Below are 23,678 nucleotides of genomic sequence, written 5' to 3' on the forward strand. Positions count from 1 at the left end.
CGGCTTGGACCCGAGCCCCCGAGAGCCTCCGAGGACCTCCCCGCGACCTTTGATCCTCCCGAGGGCGACGCAGGAGGGAAAAGCCAGAGCGGTCGGAATCTGACCCAAACCCTCGCGCCCCACCTACTGGCAGCGGACCCAAGGCAATTTACGGGACCTCTGTGCGTCTCAGTTAGTCTTCCATGAATGCGGATCACTGCTGGGACCTACCCCGGGGAAGACTGTTGTGAGCGTTAATTGAGATAATACATGGTGGCTAGTATTTCTGTACACCTCTCTAGAAACACCACCACCACCCAACACAACGGGCTCCTTCCCTTCCTGGAGATTACGGTGGATGGAAGAGAAGATCTATCCCAGGACAGATTTACAGTGTTCCCTTCTCCCTATACCCTCTAGTCCATCGTCCCCAGTCGGGAAAGAGATGTTACAAAACCTGGTCCTCACTCTCGGGAAGCCTACGCTGTAACTGAAGGGGCATGAATGGTACACACGCAGGAAAATGAGTTCAAAAGCCTTAACCCGGTTCAAAATGGACAGCATCTGACAGTTCTCTTGGGAGAAGGGGTGCCAGCCCCTCCTGTCCAGCTGTGCGATCTGACAAAGTCTGGGATCTACCTGGCACAACCTGCTCACTTCCCCAGGCCAGTCCCAGTTGAAGGAGAGACTGGTCACCTGGGGAAGGGGTGGGGGAGGGCCGGGGAGGGGGAGGGGCATGGCACTCTGTGTTGGCAGTTGCCATGGTTTTGCTCCGAGTTCTGAGTGTCAACCTGCCCACTCCCTGAGACACTCAGGTCCCAGAAGCAGTAGGTCAGAAGCCCGAGGGGGCTGAGGAGTGCTACCTCTGGAGCCCATCGGCACACCTGTTGAGATGGAAGCCTTAGATGGACAGGGGGGTGAAGGGGACCAGCCACTAGAGAAGGTGCAGTGGGGTTGGGGATGTAAGGGAGAGAGGAAAGGAGGGTCCTGGAGGGGCTGGTTTGGGAAGGCAGAGAGTATGAAACTCAAGGAAGGAGAGAAGAAAGAAATAGTGTGAGGTACACGAGTTGGCAAGAGACTGAAAGAACAAGAGAAGGTTAATTCATTCAGACAAATGTTTATCAAGGACATATATATCTGGCAAGATGATGGGAAGGTTCTCGGCAAGATGACTGTTGTTTATGAAGATACAGAGGCTCGGGTGTGTGTGTGTATGTGTGTGTGCACGTGTGTTAGTGTGCACGTGTGTTATGGTCTGTGAGGTCTGTCTGATTTGTGTGGTGTGTTTATGGAATTGATCAGCCTGAGTGCCCACTCTCTCGGGTCTGGAGGAGCCTGTGTCCCGTTCCCTCTCCATCTTTCTCCCTCCCTTTCCCTGGTCTATCCCTTCAGAGTGCTCTGGGCCTGGATCTTCCTTGTGCCCCCTGAACACAGGCAGGAATTAATGCTCACTTTTCTGAGAGGCTTTTGAAAGGTCAGGTGTGAATCTCGTGTCAGTCTAATCCTGTGCTCTGACTTCAAGTATTATTCCACAGTCACTTCGTCGTTATTAATTTTCGGCTTTTTTTGCCCCAGCTTGCTGTCAGAAAGTTCCTTCTCAACATCACCATCACCGTCATACGCTCTCTGAGTGCCCATTAGCCCATGGGCCTGGGATTTTTAGGCACTCAATAAGTGCTGAATGAATGAGTAAATGAATCCCTAATCATCCCCCCAAGGAGTTACTTAAAATTCTTAGTGCCATTAGTGTTCTCATCTGTAACCAGGAATAATGATTTCTAGCCTCACAGAATCTGTGGGAGAATCAAATGAGTTAATGTTTATCAAGTGCTTGGCAAAGTTAGCTGGTATACTGTGCTACAATTATTATAAAAGAAATGGGTCGGGCATTCTAGGTTTTCGAAGCAGGAATTCTCAGAGATGGTTTTCTTTGCCCGGGGCTCACTCACCTGAGTGCTGGCTCAAGGACGAGGTCACTGGGAAAACGGAGAAGGGCTTTGGCTGGCATCTGGACCAGTGGTTGCCCAGCACTGCCCCTCAGGAGCAGTAGCCCAAGCCCCCCAGCTGACTCCTGCCCCTGCCTCCTCCCAGGGGACGGATGGACCCTGCTTAGAGGGGAGCTCCAGCACCATCCCTGCCAGAGACTCACTTGTGTGCCAGGCCAAGGGCCTGGACAAGGACACCTTCAAAATTGTGAGTAAGGGGCCAGCCCAGGACCCTGTCCCCGTTCCCCACAGGTCAGGAGACCTGGGTCAGAAGTTGGCAGGCCTCAGACTCATAGTTCACAGCCCCACTTGACACACTCTTGGGAAGGAAGTGGGGTAAGAGGTTGACGGGAGCCTCCTCAACACTTCCTGGGCCATAAGGGTTGCAGCTGGGCCAACCTGCTGGCTCTGTGGGGCTGCCCAGCTGCCTCTTGTTTTTCCTGTGGCCCCTCACTTCACCTGTTGCCTCCTAAGTGTAAAGAATGTCTAAGGCCGCTGAAGAGGTTCCTGCGAAAGTTGCACCCGCCGAGGGACCTTCCCCAGGAGAAGAAGCTAAAGTACATGAAGCAGAGCCTGGTGGTCCTAGGGGACCACATCAACACCTTTCTGCAGCACTACTGCCGAGCCTGGGAAATCAAGCACTGGAGGAAGTAGGGCAGCCTCCCTACCCTTACCACTACACTCACTCCTGGGCCGACCCTTCTAGAATCAAGGTCACACCTTAGTGAAAATCTCCTAGTTCTTTATCTTAGTGTGAAAGAGTCAGGATCCTGGAGTGAGCATGGTGAAGGGGGATGGGGAGAACAGGGTCCGCTTGCGACTCTGGGCAGCACTGAGTGGACAGAGGACTCTCCTGAGCCTGGAGGGAATGGCTTCTGATCGAATAACTGCTGTGTGGTGTGGGGTCTCCTCACCGATACAGGGTATCCAAGGTCTGGCAAATCCCCATTACTCCATGTCCCCAACCAAACACTAAGGAGGCAGCATTTCCCCCTGGGTGGTCCTGGCCACAGGACAAACGCTGGAGAGAGAGGGGCTGTGCTCCGCCCCCCTCAGCCTTGGGCTTGGACTTCTCCCCTGCAGGAGGCTTTGGAGATTTGTCTCCCTCTTCTCGGAACTGGAGGCGAAGCAGCTTTACAGGCTCTACAAGTATACCAAGAACAGCCAGACGGCCAAGTTCCCGGTGAGGTTCCTCCAGGGCCCAGCTGAGGGTTGGTTGGTGTGTTCTTAAATTGTGAGGGGAGGCCTGCAACTGAAGGGCGGCATTTGGGATCTTAATTCCCCAACCAGGGATCAAACCGGCGCCCCCTGCAGTGAAGGCCGGGAATCCTAACCACTGGACCACCAGGGAATTCCCTGAAGGGCCCTCTGATACAGCCAGCACCCCTCAGTCCCTTCCACACTCACTGCCTGAGGAAGATGCCACTGCCCCTGCGGTGGGCACAGAGTGGGGCTGAAGAGGGCAGAGACTCAGCTTCAAGTTCTAGATATTTATTCATCCTCCACACCCACACCCTGATGTGAACAGGGGCAAGGACTGTTCACAGTCCTTGGAGAGCCGTGGGCAGGGATGATTGAGGCCAGGCAGAAAGGCACAGCCAGCTTGAAGGAGACTCTGGAGATTGTTGCAGAGGACAAATTCCTGGGCAGGGACTTCCCTGGTGGTCCAGTTGTTAAGACTCCGAGCTTCCAATGCAGGGGGTGTGGTTCGATCCTTGGTCGGGGAACTAAGATCTCACGTGCCATGAGGCATGGCCAAAAAATTAAAAAAAAAAAAAAAAAGATCCTGGGCAGTCTTTGTCCAAAAACAGTGCTTCTCAAACATTTTGGTCTTGGGTCACTTCTACCCTCTTAAAAATCATTGGGGACCCCCCAAAACCTGTATTCCTGTAGGTTACATCTATTGATATTTATTTGCCCTACTAGAAATTAAAGCTAAAGAAATAATTCAAAATATGTATTTACGGATTCATTTAAAAACAAGGAGTCCGTTATATATTAACATAATTTTTATGAGCGTTAACTGTATTTTTCCAAAACAAAAAAATTTAGAGAGAAGAGTGGCATTGTTTGACATTTTTGCAAATCTCTTTAGTGTCTGGCTTAATAGAAGACAGTTGGATTCTCATATCTGCTTCTGCTCAATCTCTTATGATATAGTGATTTGGTTAAAGTGCGTGAAGAAGATCCAGCCTCATACAGATTTATAGTTAAAAGAGAGGAGTATTTTATTAGTGTTTTCAGATAATCGTGGATAGTTTTCTTTGATACCACACCAAAACTCAGAAAGTGGCAGTTACTTAATTGCAGTGTGGAATCTGAAACCATATTGATGAATGTTTTAAAATAGAATTAAAAAAATGTTTTTTAATTAATTATTTTTAGCTGCGTCGGTTCGTCATTGTTGGGTGTTCGCTGCTGTGCTTGGGCTTTCTCCAGTTGCTGTGAGCGGGGGCTACTCTTTGTTGTGGTACGAGGGCTTCTCACTGCAGTGGCTTCTCTTGTTTCAGAGCTCAGGCTCTAGGCGCACGAGCTTCAGTACTTGTGGCACGTGTGCTCAGTAGTTGTGGTGCACAGGCTTAGTTGCTCTGCGGCATGTGGGATCTTCCCGGACCAGGGCTCGAACCTGTGTCCCCTGCGTTGGTAGGCGGATTCTTAACCACTGTGCCACCAGGGAAGTCCCAGACATTTTTTTTAAAACCAGTTTTAGGTTTACAGAAAAATTGAGTATAAGGTATAGGGTTAGCCAAAAAGTTAGTTCGGTTTTTTCCATATAATGTTTCGGAAAAACCCGAACCAACATTTTGGCCAACCCAATACAGAGTTCCCATATCCCACCCTTTTCTGTCTTCCTTATTATTAGCACCTTGCATTGGAGGGGTACATTTGTATCTTTGATGAGCCAATATTGATACACTATTAACTAAAAAAATAATGTCCATAGTTTACATTAGGGTGCACTCTTTGTTTTGCACATTCTATAGGTTTTGACAAATGTACAATAACATGTATCCACCATCACAGTAGCAAACAGAATAGTTTCATTGCCCTAAAAATCCCCTGTGCTCCACCTATTCATTCCTCCCTCCTTCCCCCAGACGCCTGGCAATCACTCATCTTTTTATTGTCTCCAGTTTTTCCTTTTCTGGAATATCCATGTAGTTGGCATCATACAGTATGTAGCCCTTTCAGATTTGTATCAATGAACTTTTCACACTAGGTTACATTAGAATCCATTGGTTTCTCTCTTGCACTTTGAGTGGACCCCACCTTTCAGGGGGTCTGTGAGGTTAGAGTATTTCACAGAGCACACTTTGAGAACCACTGATCCAAAAGAATAATCACAGATAACAGTTTTTATGTACCAGGCACATTATGTTCCCTCATGTCATCTTCAAAAGTAACACTAGGGCTTCCCTGGTGGCGCAGTGGTTGGGAGTCCGCCTGCCGATGCAGGGGACGCGGGTTCGTTCCCCGGTCGGGGAGGATCCCACATGCCGCGGGGCGGCTGCGCCCGTGAGCCGTGGCCGCTGGGCCTGTGCGTCCGGAGCCTGTTGCTCCGCAGCGGGAGAGGCCACAACAGTGAGTGGTAATTAGAATTATTGTCCACAGTGTGTAAATGAAGGTGGTGAGGTAAAGTAACTTGACCCAAGCCACATAGCAAGTGGGAGGGAAGAACTGGATTCAAACATAATCTAGTTCAAAGGAAAGCCCCGCCCTGACCTCACCCCACCCACTGCTCTAGCTGTGCAGCCTTAACCAAATCCTCTCTTTCTCTGGGTCTTTATTTCTACCTCTGAACATGAATGAGTGGATTCAGTGATTCCCCTTCTGAATATAAGGAGCTGCCATTTTGGTGATTCTTGGATTTCAGCAGCAGGAAAATTTCAAAAGATGTTTTCAGGCTCTCAACTTTAATTTTGCGAAGGACTTTAAAACAAGTACCACTGTTTCATTACAAACACATAAGACACTATACTCAAAAAAGAGATGAAGGACATATCCCAACGGAAAGAGACACCCAAGAAGGGACAGTTGGCAGCCTGGTCTCAATGTCCCCATGGTCCCCATCTGTGGCCCTCCATCCTTCTGGCTACGCAGGTGTGAGGTGCAGTCTGGCCGCAGCAGTTGCCTAACGAGGGCAGGACTGGGGCTCTGGCACACGGGCCCCTCTCTTCTGCTCAGCACTGTGGCCCCCTTGCAGGTAGCCTTCTACCCTTTGGACATCCCGGAGAGCTCCTTGCCTGCCAACAAGGAGGACAGTCTGCCCAAGCTCTGCACTGCCTGGGGGCTGCGCAGTCACCTCAGTGCCATGAAGGAGAGGCTGTCCAAGATGCATGCCCCGGGCCGCCAGGTCTCCCTGCTCGGGGAGCTGAGAGCTGAGGGCCACAGCGGGAGAGGTAATGCCTGGAGGAGGGGCCTGTGCGTCCCGTGGAACACCTGACATAGTCTTCATCCCTCCTCCCCATCTTCTCTTCATCCCTTCATTTCTTTTACTTATTCATTTACTTATTTATTGGCCACACCACGTGACATGTGGGATCTAGTTCCCAGACCAGGGGTCGAACCGCGCCCCCTGCATTCACAGCGTGGAGTCTTAACCACTAGACCACCAGGGGAGTCCCCATCCCTGCATTTCTGTTTTCTTTTTTTTTATAAATTTATTTATTTACATTTATTTATTTATTTATTGTTGGCTGTGTTGGGTCTTCGTTGCCGCGCACGGACTTCTCATTGCGATGGCTTCTCTTGCTGTGGAGCATGGGCTCTAGGTGCGCGTGGGCCTCAGTAGTTGTGGCACGTGGGCTCAGTAGTTGTGGCTCATGGGCTTTAGGGTGCAGGCTCAGTAGTTGTGGCACACGGGCTTAGCTGCTCCGTGGCATGTGGGATCTGCCTGGACCAGGGCTCGTACCCGTGTCTCCTGCACTGGCAGGTGGATTCTTAACCACTGTGCCACCAGGGAAGTCCCATCCCTGCATTTCTCTTTCTGTCCATTTTCCTTCCCCCTCTCCACTCTTTCTTTTCTCTTTTTCCCCCTTTCCCCGCAGGTATGCTCATTGTAGAAAGTTTGGAATGTACAGATAGTATAAAATAGAAGAGAGGAAAATTACCCATCACCCACGGGTATGACTATTAACATTTAGGTGTGTTCCCTTCACTGTTCTGTTTCATCCCAACCCCCCAACCCAGAGGTCTCAGGAAACATGCCTTTTTCAGTTAACATGTAAACAAAGCACTTTCCCGTACAACCAGAAGCAGAGCAGAGATGTTTCTAGAGGCTAAGAGCAGGGACTCCCGGGAAGTGTCCAAGCAGCAGCAGAATGCCCCCTCAGCTTTGGGCAGGGTATGGGCAGAGGAGGGGTTCATTCCACCAGGGAGGAGGCCGTCCAGCCAGCTGGCCTGGGAACCGACTTCCCGGCAGCCTTGGCCTCTGCAGTGACTGCGTGGCCTGGCTCTCTGGACAGAGGGTGCGGGATTAGGGGACAGAGACTCTTCAGTGAGAGGGACCCCAGCCAAGGTTGGAACCTATGAAGGCCCCTCCTGTGCACTGAGGTGCAGAGAGGTGTTGGGCCACCTACCTCACACCCTTCTGAAACTGGCTTTTTGCTTAGCTCCTGGGGGAGAAGATGAAGGCAAATGGTAAGCCTAGGACCACAGAGCATGGTCCTAAACTGGACCCAGGTGTTCCTCTGAAGGCCAGGCTGGCTGGGGCAGCCCTCAGGGCATCTTCACCAGTCACAGTCCACCAGTCACTTGGACCAAGTGGGAGGGCAGGAATGAGGATGGGTCAGGTACAGAGGGCCCAGGTCAGGCAGCTACCGAGACCCAGAACTCTGCCTGGGCTTTGCGGGGGCCCGTGGCCCCAGTGCCTATTGTTTAAATTGAGGAAGTAAAACATACAGTGGAATGAAGGCCAGTCCATCATTAATATGATGTAGGTCAGGGACTTCCCTGGTGGCACAGTGGTTAAGACTCCATGCTCCCAATGCAGGGGGCCCAGGTTCGATCCCTGGTCAGGGAACTAGATCCCACATGCATGCCACAACTAAGAGTTCACGTGCCACAACTAAGGAGCCGGAGAGCCGCAACTAAGGAGCCTGCCTGCCACAACTAAGACCTGATACAACCAAATAAATAAAATTAATTACTTGATTTTAAAAAATGATCTAGGCCAAGCTGTCCATGAATCAGATGAGGATAGTGAGGTGCAGGCTTTTGGGCCAGCGTCTCCCTGTACCAAGAGCTTTGTATCTCTTAATTTCACCCAAACCCTGCAGCATCCTGATGAGATGGGCATTATTATCCCCCTCCTACAAATGCACGATCTCAGAATACAGGGTAAAGGGTAGGTCTGGAGGAGGTAGGTTTGGGACAGGATTTAAAGAAAGGAATAAGGAGAGGGAGGGGGAAGGGGAAAGAGGTGGGAGGGACGTGTGCATGGAGGTGAGGGGGCAGTGAGTAGACAGGCTGGGCTCAGGGGTGAATGGCCAAGCACATTGCAGAGGTGCAGGCTGGCGTGTAACAGGAAAAAGGCTTGGATGGTGGGATAAGAAATTGGACTTGAAATTGTAATTCTTAAAATAACATTTTATTACAAGCATAAGCATATCCTAGAAAATTAGATAATTCAGATCAGCAAAAAATAAGAAAATATAAACATTGTCATCCAGTTAGCACTTTCCAGATGTTTTTTATGTATATAAATACCTGTATTAAACAAAAATGAGACCATGCCGTATATAGGATTTTGATTTGAACTTGCTTTTTTCAGTTATAGAAACCTTCCATGTTAACATCTTCATTTCATCTAATTGTTGAATTAAATACTCCACTTTCAAATTTTCCCAGCAAAGACATCTTTTGCACTGGTTTCCCAAACCCTGTGTTTCACCTGGTTATGTCTCTTAAGCCTCTTTTAACCTAACCGAGTCCCCTTTTTTACACCCTGGCCTGTCGAAGAGATCAGGCTATTTTGCAGAATGTTCCAATTTCTGCTTTTTTCTTATTACTTCCTTTTGGTATCTTTGAAGCTTGTTCTTCTATCCAGGAGCAGGATTGTAGGTCATGAGTCTCGATGAATTCATGTTAAACATGTTTTTTGGCTGGGCTATGTTACAGACGAGGCTGTGTTTTTCACATTGTGTTACATGAGATAACACATATTACCTGGTAGAGCCACCATGACTGAGTGAATCACCAAGTCTGTCGTGCAGTTAAAAGTGACCTGCATGGTGTTTCTTGGGCACCATGTTCATGAGTCAGTTCTGAAGGAAAAAGATGGCAACGGTGTTTGCAAACAACCCAGCAACAAAGTACTGGGAATTGGGCTGTGAAACTAGAGCGAGGAGTGGGGAGGAATCAGAGTCGGAAGCCAGAGGTCTAGTCCCGACTGTACCCCTAGCTTGGCTTAGGCTTTGAACAGCAGCCCTTTTCCTTACTCTGTGCCTGTGTGAGATCCCTCAACTGTGAATTGGAGGGATACCATCTCCCTACCCCACAGTGTTTCTGTGAGAAAAGAGTAAGGGACATAGGTTGGAAGCAAGATAAGATTTTGTTGTTCTTCCTTTGAGTCCTTACCATGCCCCCCACATGTTACAGACTGAGATTCTCTGACTATTTGTGATGTCATCAGCACTGTCTCTGACTTTCCCTTTTTCAGGTTCTTTAGGGAAACTTCCTCAACAACCAAAACTCAAGAGAAAGAGGATTAAGGAAGCCCCAGAAACTCCAGAGACCTGCCCACAAGAATACCCAGCTGGGGCAGAGGGCCAGCTCGCCCTGGATCCCAGAGCACTTGTACCTGAGGGCATGGGGGACCAATGAGGGGAAAGAAGAAATTGTCTCTGTCAAAAGGATGCTCAGGTCTTAATTATGTATGAATGGGGCAAGGAAATAAACATCCTTAATACAGTTTGACTTGGCTAAGGTGGTCACTGTGTCAAGGACCATCAGTCTGGGTGGAGATACATGTAAATAGACGTTACAACGGGGTGACACAGGTGCCTGGGGAAGACCTCAGGGGAGGTAACACAGGCACTGATGTGTTTGCCAGGGAAGAGCACAGGTGGGGGTGGAATGGGCCTGGGGTAAGTCAGAGAGTGATAACTCTGGCGCCTGCCTAAATCGTCTGCCCTTGATCTCGTGGGAAAGTTAGCGGGGGGACAGTGAGAAGGGAGATGCCAGGAATGAGCTGGTGTGACTCGGTTATCAGGTAAAGTACACGGAAGTGAGAGAGAGTAGAGGCAGGAGACCAAAGAAGTAACCATATTAATAGTCTTAGCTAGGAACTATACTCAGTATTATGTAATAAGCTATAAGGGAAGAGAATCTGAAGAAGAATAGCATACATATGTATAACTGAACCACTGTGCTGTACACCTGAAACTAACACGATATTGTAAATCAACTATATTTCAATTTTTAAAAATTAAAAAAAAAGTCTTAGCTAGGATGTTGGTTCAAACCTGTGGTCCAAAATTGGCAGCCCATGTGCTGAATTCAGACCACTGATGTGTTTTGCTTGCCCCCTGTGGTGGTCTACTTGTTTAAAACATTTTTATTAAGAAAGTCAGTTGCCAATATTAACTTGGTACATTTCACATTAGAAACAACAGCAGTTTAAAAAACCGGCCACACTTGGACCTGTCTTCTCAAATGACCACACCTGGCTGGGGCTGAGACACACATGGGGCTCAGGTTTCACTGATACTCTTTCCAGTTCACCACAGTCCCCACCCTCCCGGTTGCCTTACACACTGGCCTTCTTCACTTCCTTTCTATCACCTTTTGATCCTTTTAGCCTTTAGTATTTGTTACCCTTAGGGTATATACAAATGCAATGAAGCTGTGCATGAATGGGGGCGGAGTGAATTTGTGAGACTAAGGTAAAGTTGACAGTTTTTGGTGACAGAAGTGGGAGATGAAAAAGGAAGGGAAGGGGAGGAAGTGAAGGTGGTACATTGTTTCTAGCTAGAAAGGCCATGTGGATGGAGGTCAATTCCAGGAGAAGCTGGTCCAATTGTATTCCAAGAACACAGAAGAATCAGGGCTCTGCTAGCGGCAGCAACATACAGTGCCCAGTATGGGCTGGAGTGGATGGGACCAGAACAAATGTGTGTGACCCTTTTTCCTTTCCTCTCTCAATTTGTACTCAGGAGTGAATATCATCAAAGATTTAAAATGTTAAAATGAATATCAGTCTAGACTTGAAGACCAAGTACAGGGAAGCATAAATAGGGAAGGAGGTGGCAGCCCCAGCTGCTTCTTTGTTCCTGGTACCCATTGCCTCCCAGAAGCAAAATGAGAGGCTAAGGCAGCGGCCTGGGATCAGCCTTACTGGGTGTTCCTGACAGTCCTGACAAAGCAGGGAGGATTTTATATGGGAAAAGAATCTGAAAAAGAATGGGTATATGCATATGTATAACTGGATCACTTTGCTGTACACCTGAAACAAACACAACACTGTAAATCAACTATACTCCAACATAAAATAAGAATTAAGTTAAAAAAAAAAAAGCAGGGAGGATTTGTGAGAGAAGGGCAAGCAGGCTGGAGGGTAACCCTGACGACTGGGGGCTCTCCAATTTTCTCCACTCCTCTGAGAGATTTCACTGACAAGTCCCAGGGAAAGGGCTGGCTGTCTGGGGAACGGAACAGAGTAAGAAGGTGAACCCTGTGTGCGAGGCAGCACCGCCACCTAGAGGAACTATGGAACTCTACAGCCTTCTTCTTCCCGTGGAAAGAGATGGAGACCAGGAGGAAATGGGGGAACTTCCTACCAGCCTTGAGGACAATCAGAAGGCCTGAAAGCAAAATGGGCAACAGGTGAGGCTTCGTTTTGGAGGCTCCTTACTCCTTCCTCAAATTCAGTAGGATCTCAGAATTCTAAAAAGGCAGATCACATGACATTGCTCTGTTCAAAACCCTCCAACAGCACAGAGGCTTTTTAGGGCAGTGAAAATACCCTATATGATTCTAGAATAGTGGATACATGTCATTATACATTTGTCCAGACCCATAGAATGTGCAACACCAAGAGTGAACCCTAATGTAAATTTTGGTCGCTGGGTGATTATGTTGTAGCCATGCAGGTTCATCAGTCGTAATCAATCTACCCCCTGATGGGGGATGTGGGTAATGGGAAAGGCTGTGCACGTGTGGGGATGGCAGTATACAGGAAATCTGTGTACCTCCTGCTCAATTTTTCTGTGAACCTAAAACTTCTCTGAAAATAATGTATTAAAACAAACAAACAAGCAAAACCTTCCAAAAGCCTTTTCCCTCATGCATGTTAAAAGCCAGTCTTTGCGAGGGCCTGCAAGGCTCTCGATGATCTATCCCTGTCCATTCTGTTGCCTCTCTGCCCTCATCCTTGCTTTTCTCATACCTGTCAAGCATACTCCGGCCTGAGGGCTTTTTCACTGGCTGTTTCCTCTGTCTGGAATGTTCTTCCCAAGCAATTACAATAGTACCCAGCATGTAGCAGGCACTTAACACACATTTGACGAATGAATGATTTAATGAATAAATGAACCAAAATAGACCTTTCACCCAAACACCACCTGGTTCAGAGGGGATAAAAGAGGCCCAAGAGGAAACGTTACTTCTCCAAGGTTGAGAAGGAAGTCAATGCCAGAAGGCGGACGAGAATTCAGACCTGATGACCCCAGGCCAGTACACATACCACACACCAAGGACACATGTTCCACCTGCTCTCAGCCAACACGCTCACTTCCCACAAGATGTCAGTAACACACAAGACCCAATGTATGACTTCTCCTAGGATCGGCTGTGTTTTCTTAGTAACAATATCTCTAAGGTGGACTTGGGGACACCAGAAATAGTGGGTGGGGGAGGTTATTTGGGGGTGGGGAGCCTTGGTGGAAACCCCAAACCACACCTTGACCTAAGCTGCCTGTGGATAGGCTCACCCTGAGGAACATGCCTCACTGATGGCTCCTCTCCTAGTGAATAATGGATACTTTCCCTAAAGTCTCAAACAGAAGAGTCTCCTGACCACAGATGTAATAATTAACTGCTACCTGACCCACGCCCACCCCAGGCTACCAGAGTCTCCTGGCCGTCTTCTCTTCATAATAACACTGCGGCAAATGCTATGACTCAGGAGAGATGGCAAAGTGCTTTGCATCCATTCTCCTCGGACCTTCATGTCAAACTCGTGAGGGAGATTCTACCCCATCACAGAGAAGAAAGGAGGGGCTTAGGGGCTACCACAGCTGAATTGAGAGATGGACTTTCCAGGTCTCCTGACTCCACATCCAGTACTCCTGGGTTTTGACTTTACAATGTTTTTCCTTTGTGCAGGCAGACATTTCCTATTTTTATAGAGTTAAATTATCAGTCTTTTCTTTTTAGGCTTCTTTATGACTTTGAAAGGTCTTCCTCACTCAGAGAATATTTAAAATTCTATCTTTCCTTCTTCTAGCACTAGGATTTCAGTTTTTACATTTAAATCTTTGGTCTATCTGAAATTTATTTTGATTTAAGTTGTATAATAGGATTCCAATATATATATTTTTCAGGTGGCTAAATGGTTATCCTTGCGCATGTGGGAATGTATTTATAGGATATAACATATAAGGGAAAAATCCACCTTTTCTACACTGTTTTGAAATGTCACCCTTATATGTTAAGTTCCTGACTTATTTGGGTCTATTTCTGAGCTTTCTGTTCTGGTCTATTGATCTGTCTGTTCATGTAAAGTTGGGTTTTAATGAAAAAGGAGAAAAAGATATACAATAACAAAACAGGATATGATAGGAAAAGAGTATACAGATTCTAAAAAGAACCAAATGAAAATTTAAAAATGAAAAATAATTATTGATATTAAAAACTTAATAGTCAAGTTAAACAGAAGACAACATCTGAATTCACAGATTAATCTTGACATCATAAAGCTAAATACTGTAACCAGACATTATGGGCCTCCAGCTAAGCAGTATGTTTGCAAAAAATCTGAAACTGAATCTGATCAGATTTCTAGCTCTATTACCAGCTCATAGGAAATACAAGGGACTGAGGAGCACATTAAATGATACCATGGGGACAGAATCAGCAAACTCTTGAAGATGTGAAAATTCACAGAACAAACAAACCAGTTCCTTTAATATATAAACTTCAAAGGGGGGAAAAAAAGAGGAAGAGAAAATCTAAAAATTAAAAGAGATTGAAGAACTATGACCAAAGGACATAAGAGGACCATGTTTGCACCCTGATTGGAACAAACCAGTTCTACAAAAACGTTTCTGAAACATTCAGGGAAATTGAACATGGGCTGACAAATTTGATGATATAAAAGGATAAGTTAATATTTCTTAAGTGCGGTAATAGTATTTTGGAGATATATATATATATAAGGTTTTTAATTTTTTTTGGCCATGCTGCATGGCATGAGGGATCTTAGTTCCCCGACCAGAGTTTGAACCCCTGCCCGCTACAGTGGAAGCATGGAGTCTTAACCACTGGACCACCAGGGAAGTCCCTATATATATATATATATTTTTTTTTTTTTCCAGTACGCGGGCCTCTCACTGCTGTGGCCTCTCCCGTTGCGGAGCACAGGCTCCAGACGCGCAGGCACAGCGGCCATGGCTCACAGGCCCAGCCGCTCCGCGGCATGTGGGATCTTCTCGGACCGGGGCACGAACCCGTGTCCCCTGCATCGGCAGGAGGACTCTCAACCACTGCGCCACCAGGGAAGACCTACATATTTTTAAGGTCTTTATATTTTAAAGATAAACAGTAAAATATTTCTAGACAAAACAATGATTCCTGGATTTGATTTAAAATAATCCAGGACTTCCCTGTGGTGCAGTGGTTAAGAATCTGCCTGCCAATGCAGGGGACACGAGTTGGAGCCCTGGTCCAGGAAGATCCCACATGCCGTGGAGCAACTAAGCCTGTGAGCCACAACTACTGAGCCTGCACTCTAGAGCCCGCGAGCCACAGCTACTGAAGCTCGTGCGCCTAGAGCCCCTGCTCTGCAACAAGAGAAGCCACCGCGATGAGAAGCCCGCGCACCACAACGAAGACCCAATGCAGCCATAAATAAATAAATAAATGTATATATTTTTAAAACCCTCCTTTAAAAAACAATAAGGTACTGTCTGGAAGTGATCACATTCTTTTCAAACTTTATATATCCTGTCTGGCTTAACTATTTTATGCAGTTGTCCAGAAATTTTTTAAAATTGTGGGAACTCATAAAACGTAACCATCTTAACTATTTTTAAGTGCACAGTACTGTTAATTATATTCATTGCTGTGCAACTGATCTCCAGAACTCTCATCTTGCAAAACTGAAACTCTACTACACCCATTAAGCAGCCTCTCCTCATTTTCCTCCCCTCCAGCCTTGACAACCACTCTTCTACTTTCTGACTCCTCTAGATAGCTCATGTAAGTGGAACCATCCAGTATTTTCTCGCTCTCCTCTCCCTTTTGTGACTGGCTTAATATCAGTTAGCATAATGCCCTCAAAGTTCATCCATGTTGTAGCATGCATCAGAATTTCCTTCCTGTTTAAGGCTGAAGAATATTCCATTGTATGTATGTACCACATTTTTATCCATTTTTTGCGTTCATCCATTGATGGACATTTGGGTTACTTCCACCTTTTGGCTATTGTGAATAAAGCTGCTATGAACGTGAGTGTACATATGATCATGACAATGGCTTTAACAAAGCTTTAAATAAAATGCTGCATAAGTACCAAGAAGTGGCAACTCAAGCTTTAAGGGAAAGCTTCCCGTGTCCTTTCAGCTCGATGAAGGAGATTTTATGCAAGAAGTGGCATTCCATACAACAGAGGAAATAGCATGTTCAAAGTCATGGAGATGTAAAAGGAAAAAAATTTAAATTCAGTATCACCAGGGAACTCCCTGGTGGTCCAGCGGTTAGGACTCCATGCTTTCACCTGTGGAGGGCTGGGTTCAATCCCTGGTCGGGGAACTAAGATCCTGCAAGCCGCACAGCGCAGACAAAAAAAAAAAAGTTCATTATCACCAAAGGTGGCAGGTGACGAAGTCAGTGCTGACTATTCCAAGTGCAGGTGGGATTTTGTCTAAATGTTGATCAATTTTCTTTGTAATCTTTTAAAATCTCGTTTCATTTCCTGAGTGCTTTAGATTCATGCTGTTTCATGGTGGATTTCTAAAAAGACCTAATGTGACCCCGCCATTCACAGGAGGAAATAAAACACAAAGAGGCTTACAATGACATATCTCAAATTCCTACTGTTGAGAGGCAGGGCTTGAACCCTAACCCACACCCAGGGTTTTCTCCAATGTCACCAGCAGAACTTCACCAGGTCTCATCATCCATTCTCAGCCTTTTAGAGTTAGAAGACTAGGGAAAAGAGTGGTGTGCTTAATTCTGTAAAGATCAGAAAGTCCCCTGCATTAATGCAGTGCTTATCGTTTCCAAAGTACTTTCACGAGCACCATCTCCAGATGCTGTTACCATGTGTCTTCTCTGCCACACAGCTCACTTTTGTTGAGCAAGAACACTGTTGTTCTAGTTCCAACAGTTTCTCTCACACTGTTCTCTAATAAAAAGTCTGTGATGTTTCAACAATCCCAAGTCCCAAAAGTGAGCACAACTAAATTGGAAACAGATACACTATGAATGCAGGAACACTATATTTATTAAGTCAATAATTCATTTTTAGCAATACAAGTACAGAATATATCACAATGCTGATTACAAACATACTTAGTATGGTTTAATGGTTACAAATAATGGTGGGCACTACAAGTTTGTGATAAGGATGACATGAAAGGTCATTCTGACACAATGAAGAATTAACTGCCTTTAAAAAATCTATCAATGACCTTAGGTATTTCTATAGAAATTACTGTGGCACTAGTAGTGGGGATTTTCATGTAAAGAATTGACAGTGATTTGCTTTTGTTTCATTAAGAGATTTTTGAGTCTATTAAACTAAAATCCCCTGTTGCTTAGTAAAGTATAAAAATAGTACTGACCTGGTAATATTTAATAAAACATAGCATTCATTCACATCATAAAAGTGGAACTAAATTGAAAAGTTTTAGTTACCATGGCAACATATCTTCCCATAAAAGAAATCTACAGAAATGAGCAATGTTACACAAATGGTACCTGCAAAGTTATTTAGTGATCCAACACTTGTGCACCACAAACCAAGTTTTCTAGATACCTATATATAGCATATATTTTTAATCTTAAATTTTACTTTTGAAAAAAAATGTGCACTTCAAAAAACTCACTAAGGCCACTCATGCTATAGATGCCTAGGACTGTAATTAAAGAATAGCATTATTTTAAAAAATGCCAAAGCACACTCCTTCAGATCACCAACAGGGTAAAACCAGTTTTCTGCCTAAAACATTCCTGAGATCTGTGGACAATACAACTACTAGTGTTCAAGCTGGAGATTAATTCAAATGTCAGATAAAAAAAGGAATTTTCTAGCAAGAACTGAGGTCCTCCAAAGCCAAGAGGTGAAATATACATGTTAATTCCTAAAGCAAAAATAAAACTCTTAAAAACGTTTTTACTTATAAATAAGTATTTTTCCAGTAGTAACTTTGCCATCCAGAAAAAGAACAGTTTGGAAGCAGCAAGGCTACAAATTCAGGGGAAAAAAACCAACAAAACTGAGTAGCAGTTAATACAGGTATCCTCTGCCTTCTGAAAGTTCACTTTATGCTACTTTGCTTTTATGAAAGACCTACATTAGCACCTGTTTTTGCTAACCGAAAAAAATCCAAAAGGATCTTCACTCTTACGAAAAAAGGTGAAAAGCAAAATTAGCATGCAGCGCTTGTTTTGCAGACAGCTGTTATAGAGGCAGTGGCACCCTGAGCGAGAGTGGCACTGCCAAGCTCCTCCCCTAGAACTACGCTCAGTATCTCAGCTTCAAGCCACAAGTGTGCGAGTTTCTGTGCATTATCTCAATTTATTTTGTGCATCCATTAGCAAGACATGTCCTAAGGTAACTGCCTCTCTGCTGTTCACCTGTTTTGGCTTAAAGAGGTTTCATGGGAACGCTCTCCTTTTGGATAGCGGTGAAAGCCTCTACCTGCTACTCAGCAAACCATTCTTTCAATCTGTAAAGTATGGCCAAAAGCTTCAATCATGTTGTAGGCATGTGTTTACTGTGCAGCATGCTGTCTGCACTATAAGGCACAGCCAGATGGCACTCTCATTATTTATGACTGCAGCCGCCGGACCTGGTTTTCACAATATTATGAACCCTTCTCTAACAGGCTAAGAACAAAGGTCTTTGTCAAATCTTTCATTTTCACAAGTGAAAGCACACCTGTGTGGGGATTACCCCAAAGCAATAATGAGTTCATTTTTTGCTGAACAGAGACAAAATTTGATGATAATAAGGGTCTTGATGCTTCGGGCAAAGTCAGCTTTGGGGACCCATAAAAATTATGGTCTAAAAAACCCAACTGGCTCTCCTAAACTGAATGTAGGAGTGACCGACCACCTGTGTGGCTCACGAATGTTACAGGGCTCCCTGATGCACCCAACTTGAGTAGCACCAAACTTTAGCAAAAAGACTGGGTAAGAGAGAAAAAATGAAAGCCAGGAAAGGATGAGACCAAAGGCCCCTTATTTAATATTACTTTGCTGAACTTCCAGAAAAATCTTTTACGTTGGTCTAGGATTTCTGACACACAACCCCACCATATATAAAAAGTTTGTTCAAGCAACTGGCTATTGTGAGGTAATTTTATTCTTTGCTTTGAGATTTTTTCTAACCCCAAAAATCATGATGATATTTACCTCCCTAACTTATCCTAAACATCCCTACTGAAAGGATAAATTCCACACTTAAAAATTATTAGGGTATTATTCTTCATTAAAACCAGAAATAATAGCACATTAAATTATATCACTAACAGAAACTGGCAATCTCTCTTCTCAACCTAGAGTGTCTGCATTAAGTCAAAGTATATGGATTTACAGAAAACTACATTAAAGCCGTGGCAATAAGGGGGAACTACCAATAATGACTTTTTTTTTTTAAGAAAAACTGGCAGCCGTTTAATATTATCACCCTGTGATCCTAGGCTTCTAAATATCGTGTTGCTTTATCACTGAGTGAGCTAAGCTGAGTTCAGACTGAATTAGAGAAGATGAGGCCTTAAGTCATTTGCTTGATTTTATCCTAGGAAATGCTATATGTGCACAAAACCAAAAATATAGATTAAAAAAAAACTTCATATGAAAACATAAGTTTCAAAATATTTATTGAAAAACAATTTACCATGACATTCCTATACCACAAACATACCACAGGACTCTAAATAACCAACAAAAGTATACAAAGCCTATCCTTAAAGTATCTTTGGAGGTATTAAATATATAGGCCCATGAGGATAGAGCTGAGTAACTTAAAAATGTTAGTCCTTGGTCACACAGACTATTTGGTAATTAATAAAGAGGTGCCTCTTGGCATTAGATTGTAATAAACTGGAAGGGGGAGGTGCAGGTGTGCCAATGTACTCTTTTCAAAATTAAAAATAATTCAATTTGAGGATTAAACCCAGGTTTCAAAATCACATGGCTATAATCTTAGGGTCTGGGCTTGCTTCATCTCTTTAGGTACCTCCCCTAGTCAATGCCCACTTGGGGACTTAAAAACACCGGCTCATAACTAACAAGACGGCAAATTACAGTTTTAAACAAGGTTGTATTTAGGAAGTCCAAAAAAGTGTTTAAAATCAAATTTATCTGAAATCTCCAATTACTTTTTCTGTAGTCAATGTGGTGGACAGTTTAGATATTTTCCCCCTCCCACCCCAACATGCCTGTTAAAAGAAAACCAAAATTCAGCACACATCCACTCACCCACAGACCACTCCCAGCATTAGCCAGGAGCAACATCTCTAACAGCCAAGTCATGAACCCCTGAAAATAGGGGGGAAAAACCCTGATTCTTAACTATAGAGGCACCAAATAGGCCACTATAATAAGAACTGAGGTAACAGCAAAAGACCTTTTTTGTTTCTTGGATTGCTACATGTCACAACTTCTCAAATTTGAAGATTACCTCAACATTAAATAACCTGACTGGCTTAAAAAAAAAAATCAAAACCCCATAAACAGAAAGACAAGTTAGTGAAATAGATAAATCATTAGGGGAATCTTTCCACTTGCTTCTTGAATTGCAAATAAAATGACCTAGTTGCACTATTATTTACCATAAACACGAAGGATTTCTAAGACGACTTGCTGTTTTTCGGAATTCATTTTTCCATTAATCCCCATAAACCACACAGTAACCTATAATTCCCATCTGGACATGAGCTATTTCATGACTCGGAGCCAATATACTTGCTAACTGTGTTGCTTATTAGGGTAACATTTAAAATGAGGGAGATGGCTGCAGCAGATATTTATAGACTTGCTTCTGGCATTGCCATCTGTGTACCTTGACTAAAATATGCCACTGAAATTGCCAAATTTCCCTAGTTTGGTGTCTATTACATGAATATAACTTTTGCATGATCACTTTTCATTATACATCTAAATGAAATCATTCTACTGATAAAAGTATAGGCAGGGGCTAAAATAGAATCTAAAGCTTCTGGTCCAAATAACCCCTTTCTACATTAGGCTGGTCCTTTTCAGATCCTCCTGGTCCTGTTAGCAAACGCTATCAGAGCATCTTGCATTTTTGTACCCCAAAAAAACACAACAAAACCAAAACAACCAAAGAGTTAGAACTGCTGGTTTATCAGCTTTCCTGTTACTTACAGATCAACACTGGTCCAGTTCAGATGAATCTGACAGTCCTTCCCTTGTAATAGAGCTCTGGAGTGGTTGTATCCACTTCTCTGGGTAAGGTAGTCAAACCTAAGTCTGGATGTCCCTCTTCTATTAGTACTTGTGTTAACTTTTCTATACTGCATATAAAGATTTTCCCCATAAAATTTCTTTACAATACAGTATTGAATACCTCCTCAAGGAAGAATTATATGTTAAAAAGTTGTTAAAATCATCCTTACATAATAAGAATGCAACTCTTTTAAACTCTTAAATAGTTTTATTTAGGGGTTCTTTTTTTCTTTCAGGCTTTCTGCAAAATGAATTATTTTTTAAAAAGAAAAAAAATTCCTGTTGTTTGTTCTACTAGGTTGAAAATATGGGCCAGATTACTTACACATGCGGTACATGCTGAATATAACTGAATATATGCTTATTCCTATGGACACTCTGCAAGATAGGGATCACCCAAATAGGGTCAATGGACTGGACCAGTGTTTCAATGCAAATTCCAGCCCCGAAAAAACAACATGATTTTGATTTCACAGTATGAATTCCCTGGAATCTGGGAAAAGGTAAATTAGTTAACTGAGGTCCTCCCTCAGCAGCTCGGTCCCTCAACATTCTGAGAAATCAGGAAGGACTGCACCACTTCTTCAGTGGACTGGGGGCTGGTGTTGACATCTTCAAGAGCATCGGTCACTGAATACTGCCGATCTCGCAGCCGGTTCCAGTTAGACAGAACATTGTGATATTCAAACACTTTCTCGTAATTTCCAACGGAGTTGTAAAGTTTAATGAGACCTCGGTAATCATATTCTAGTCCACTGTAGCCTTCACCAAAAAGTTTCTTCCCTGAAAGTAAACAGAAAAAGAAAGAAAACTCAAATAAATAATGAAATAACAAGTAGTTTCCACAACACAAGCTCAGTTCTTTAAAATAAGGTGGCTTCATTTTATTCCCTTAAAAGGAATAGATTCAATTCTTTTATCAGCATTCACCAACATGGTCCTAACCATAATCTACCTCTAGGACTTAAAAGAGATCTAAAGAATGGCAGCACCTTCAACAGTAGAAAAATACATATGCACAAGGCTATTTATTACAGCATTGTTTATAAGTGCGAAATATTAGAAACAAATGAAGATTTGTTTCAATCTACTATGGAACATCCACTCAACTATGGAACATCCATTCAAGGCATACTATGCAGCTATAACAGAGGAGGGAGCTCCCAGCTCTTTATGAACTGACATGGAGTCATTTATAGGGTATACTGTTGAGTTAAAAAAAAAAGCAAAGTACAAAAAAGTGCCAAGAGTTTGCCACCTTTCATGTATAAAAGGGAAAATAAAATATTTATGTATCTGAACATTTGTGCAAAAAGATACACAGAAAATATGGGACTTCCAGGATTGAGCAAGGTAATATATTATGGATATATGTATGTGAGCAATCTCACATACATGGATATATGATTTATTGGCAAAGGTAGCACAGCAGAGGGGAAAGGACAGTCCTTTGAGAAAATGGTCCTGGTCAACTGTATATCCATACGGAGGAAAAAAAAGAGGGGGGGGGATTTGATCGCTACCTTACACCATAAACAAAAATCAATTTCAGGACTGTGGATCTAAATGTGAATGGTAAAATAAAGTTTCCAGAAGATAATCTTCCAAAAGAGTATCTCCATGACTTTGGGGTAGGAAAAGATTTCCTAAACAGAATATAAAAAGTGTTAACCATAAAAGAAAAGAGCAATATTTGATTACATTAAAATCTAAGAACTTCTGGTCTTTGAAAGGCACCATTAAGAAATAAGAAGTAGGGACTTTCCTAGTGGCGCAGTGGGTTAAGACTCCATGCTCCCAATGCAGGGGGCCCGGGTAGGGAACTATATCCCACATGCATGCTGCAACCAAGAGTTCGCACGTGGACTTCCCTGGTGGTGCTTTGGTTAAGAATCCGCCTGCCAATGTAGGGGACATGGGTTCAAGCCCTGGTCCGGGAAGATCCCACATGCTGCAGAGCAACTTAGCCCATGCACAACTACCGAGCCTGCGCTCTAGAGCCCGCGAGCCACAACTACGGAAGCCCATGTGCCTACAGCACATGCTCTGCAACAAGAGAAGCCACCTCGATGAGAAGCCCGTGCACCGCAACGAAGAGTAGCCCCCACTCGCCGCAACTAGAGAAAGCCTGCACACAGCAACAAAGACCCAATGCAGCCCAAAATAAATAAATAAAAAAAAATTTTTAAAAATTTAAAAAAGACAGAGTTCGCACATCACAACTAAGGAGCCCCCCTGCCGCAACTAAGTCCCGGTACAACCAATCAAAAAAGAAAGAAAGGGAGGGAGGGAGGGAGAGAGGGAGGGAGGGAGAGAGGGAGGGAGGGAGGGAGGAAGGAAGAAGCAGTAGAGAGTTATCTGCAACACATTTAACCAACAGATACATCCGAAGTATATAAAGAACTTCTATAAACCAATAAGAAAATGACAGACAAGTCAATATAAAAATGGGGAAGAGTTTTAATAGGCACAACATTCAGATGATGACCACAGTATCTTATTTTGTAATTGGGCTAAACTGAAAACAATTCAAATGTTCCAAATATCCATTAACAGTAGAATGGATTAAATAATGATATACTAATCCAATACAATATTACACAGCACTGGAAATTAACAAGCAACAGTGATATGAACAACACAGATGTATCTCACAATTGATGTCCACCAAAAGAATCCAGGCATATAAAAATATACATTGTATGATTTCATTTATATCAAGTTAAAAAACAGGTAAACTGGGTCTATGTTAAAATCAGAAGAAGGGAGAGGATGGGCTGGGGGTAGTGTTTACACAAATATTTAAAAATAACTACTTTTGCCTTTACTTGACACTCTACTGTCATATTTCTTACT

General features: G+C 44.0%; 2 protein-coding genes across 2 annotated transcripts in view; one reads left to right on the forward strand and one right to left on the reverse strand.

Moving 5' to 3' along the window:
* Positions 1-805: 805 nt before the first annotated feature.
* CHCT1 (CHD1 helical C-terminal domain containing 1) lies at positions 806-9,878 on the forward strand. The gene is made up of 6 exons (XM_065897740.1): positions 806-922; positions 2,071-2,172; positions 2,439-2,614; positions 3,048-3,147; positions 6,169-6,364; positions 9,625-9,878. Exons 1-6 carry the CDS (start codon positions 872-874, stop codon positions 9,786-9,788), a joined length of 789 nt encoding a protein of 262 aa, XP_065753812.1. The 5' UTR covers positions 806-871; the 3' UTR covers positions 9,789-9,878.
* Positions 9,879-21,010: 11,132 nt separating this feature from the next.
* Positions 21,011-23,678, reverse strand: part of APPBP2 (amyloid beta precursor protein binding protein 2) — a 66,129-nt gene continuing 63,461 nt past the window's right edge. The window contains exon 13 of the mRNA XM_065897293.1: positions 21,011-21,605. Within this exon, the coding sequence (XP_065753365.1) occupies positions 21,352-21,605 (254 nt within the window). The 3' untranslated portion in view covers positions 21,011-21,351. The remainder of the gene's footprint in view (positions 21,606-23,678) is intronic.

The sequence above is a fragment of the Phocoena phocoena genome, chromosome 19 (genome assembly GCF_963924675.1).
Source record: "Phocoena phocoena chromosome 19, mPhoPho1.1, whole genome shotgun sequence".
NCBI lineage: Eukaryota > Metazoa > Chordata > Mammalia > Artiodactyla > Phocoenidae > Phocoena > Phocoena phocoena.

Bases quoted from the DNA above. Each gene is read 5' to 3' on its own strand.
- CHCT1 (XM_065897740.1), top strand. From the start codon at position 872: ATGGAAGCCTTAGATGGACAGGGGGGTGAAGGGGACCAGCCACTAGAG. The intron at 923-2,070 runs GTGCAGTGGGGT...GCCTCCTCCCAG, and splicing joins GGGACCAGCCACTAGAGAAG to GGGACGGATGGACCCTGCTT. The intron at 2,615-3,047 runs GTAGGGCAGCCT...TCTCCCCTGCAG, and splicing joins GAAATCAAGCACTGGAGGAA to GAGGCTTTGGAGATTTGTCT.